The sequence below is a fragment of the Chionomys nivalis genome, chromosome 5 (assembly GCF_950005125.1).
Source record: "Chionomys nivalis chromosome 5, mChiNiv1.1, whole genome shotgun sequence".
Taxonomy (NCBI): domain Eukaryota; kingdom Metazoa; phylum Chordata; class Mammalia; order Rodentia; family Cricetidae; genus Chionomys; species Chionomys nivalis.
In genome coordinates, this window is record NC_080090.1 from 21,366,104 (window position 1) to 21,367,875 (window position 1,772).

General features: G+C 44.8%; 1 protein-coding gene across 2 annotated transcripts; it reads right to left on the bottom strand.

The window, feature by feature from the left end:
- Window positions 1-282: 282 nt before the first annotated feature.
- On the bottom strand, window positions 283-1,339 carry Crp (C-reactive protein). Of its 2 annotated transcripts, XM_057770950.1 has the most exons (3): window positions 1,276-1,339; window positions 929-1,060; window positions 283-562 (listed from the first exon to the last, which is right to left on the bottom strand). In XM_057770950.1, exons 1-3 carry the CDS (start codon window positions 1,337-1,339, stop codon window positions 447-449), a joined length of 312 nt encoding a protein of 103 aa, XP_057626933.1. In that variant the 3' UTR covers window positions 283-446. The 2 variants fall into 2 exon arrangements, with proteins under 2 accessions (XP_057626933.1, XP_057626932.1); XM_057770949.1 differs by having other exon boundaries at window positions 283-1,060.
- Window positions 1,340-1,772: the final 433 nt, after the last annotated feature.

Below are 1,772 nucleotides of genomic sequence, written 5' to 3' on the forward strand. Positions count from 1 at the left end.
ATATATGAAAGAGTGAGTGATTGTTTAAAATTCTTTCAATTAAAAATATATATTAAAAAAGTCAGGTGGTATGGCACAGGCCTTTAATTCCATTACTTGGGAGGCAGAGGCAGGTGGATCTCAACTTGTTTAAGGCCAGCGTGGTCTACAGAGCAAGGTCCAGGACAGCAGGGCTGTTACACAGAGAAGCCCTGTCTCAAAAAATTCAAAAACAAAAACATGCATAATTCCGATTCTCTTTGATAAAGATTCCCAGTGTGATGCACAAACTGCAACGCCATACACTTCAATGCCATGCCCCGGTGCCGAGGAAGGCAGAGCACGGAGGTGGAAGGGCCATATTCACAGACTAGAGCTGCAGCATCTGTCGGTGTTAAAAGGTCTATAACCGGAGACAAGGGAGAGAATGTAATCCCAGGAGGTGTCTCATGACTCACAACAGTAGGTCAGGGCCACAGCTGGGACCTGATAAACACATCACCCTGTACTGCATACTTCAGTGTCTGCCAGTTCAAAACATTGGGGCTGAGTGTCCCGCCAACATACACTGTATTGATCTGTTCTGGAGATAGCACAGTGTCCCACATGTTCACATCTCCAATTTCTCCCACAAAAGACTGGTTTATATCAAAACTACCACCATATGAGTCCTGCTCTTGCCCCAGAATGATGCTTGCATCTGACGCCACAGTGTAGCCCTTTTGCAGACTTTTCCGCACCTTGGGTTTCCCATCAACCCAGAATTCTACAAGCCCCGTAGCAGACTCCCAGCTGGCACAGATGTGTGTAGGAGCTTCAGGAATTTCAGAAGCCTTGAACACTATTTCAGGCCCACCCACTCCAAAAGTAAACCCTTTATCCTTATTCCAAAATATGAGAATGTCATTAGAGGTTTTCTTGGTAGCATAAGAGAAAATACTGAAGCTGCGGGTTGTGTGCAGATCTGTGTAGATATGGAGACACACAGTGAAGGCTGTCAGTGGTTTCTTTGACTGTGCATCCAGGGATACATAGGAACTGGCTGACTCTTTGGGAAATACGAAGGCCGTTTTAGACATGTCTGTGAGACAGAAAACCAAAAAAGGTGAGTAGTTGCTCAGATAACAATGATATATCCCTCATTTACAAGTAGAGTTTGGGATCAAGATGCATCTGGCCTTTTCCTAGGTTACACAAATACACATCTTTACCCGATGCTGCTTCTTGAATTCCATATGTTAAATATTAGGCTCTCATCCTTCTCACCCCAGATCAAATCTTTAGAATAGCTCCTACCTTTCTGGGCAAAGGCCTGCCAGAAGCTGATCAAGATCAGTGAGTAGCACAGGAGCCTCTCCATGGCTGTTGATGCTGCTGGGATCTGGATTTCTCCACTACAAGGACACGGTTGTATCTGACAGAGCAATGATGAGAAGTCCTGGATCCCTTGCCTCAGTCCCAGCCCATTCTTGGATTTATAACTATAGCAGATGGAGAGGCTGGACCACTTTGTAAATGATTTCCTAACACTGCCTCTTGGGGCAAATGTCAGACCTCTGGGAGGAAGGGAAGCCAAAATCATTCTGGAACAGAAAAATCAATGTGGGTTATTTATTACAAACTCTTGTGACCACTGAATCACCAGTTTCTTGTGACAGGAAAAATGAGGACGCTTCCCAAGGCTCTCCTTTGCCTATCTAGGTTAAGAAAATAATGGGAAATCTTAGCTTAATAGATGAGCACTCACGTATGTGCATATGATGCCTGCATCTCCAGCATCTGCTAACCACTTC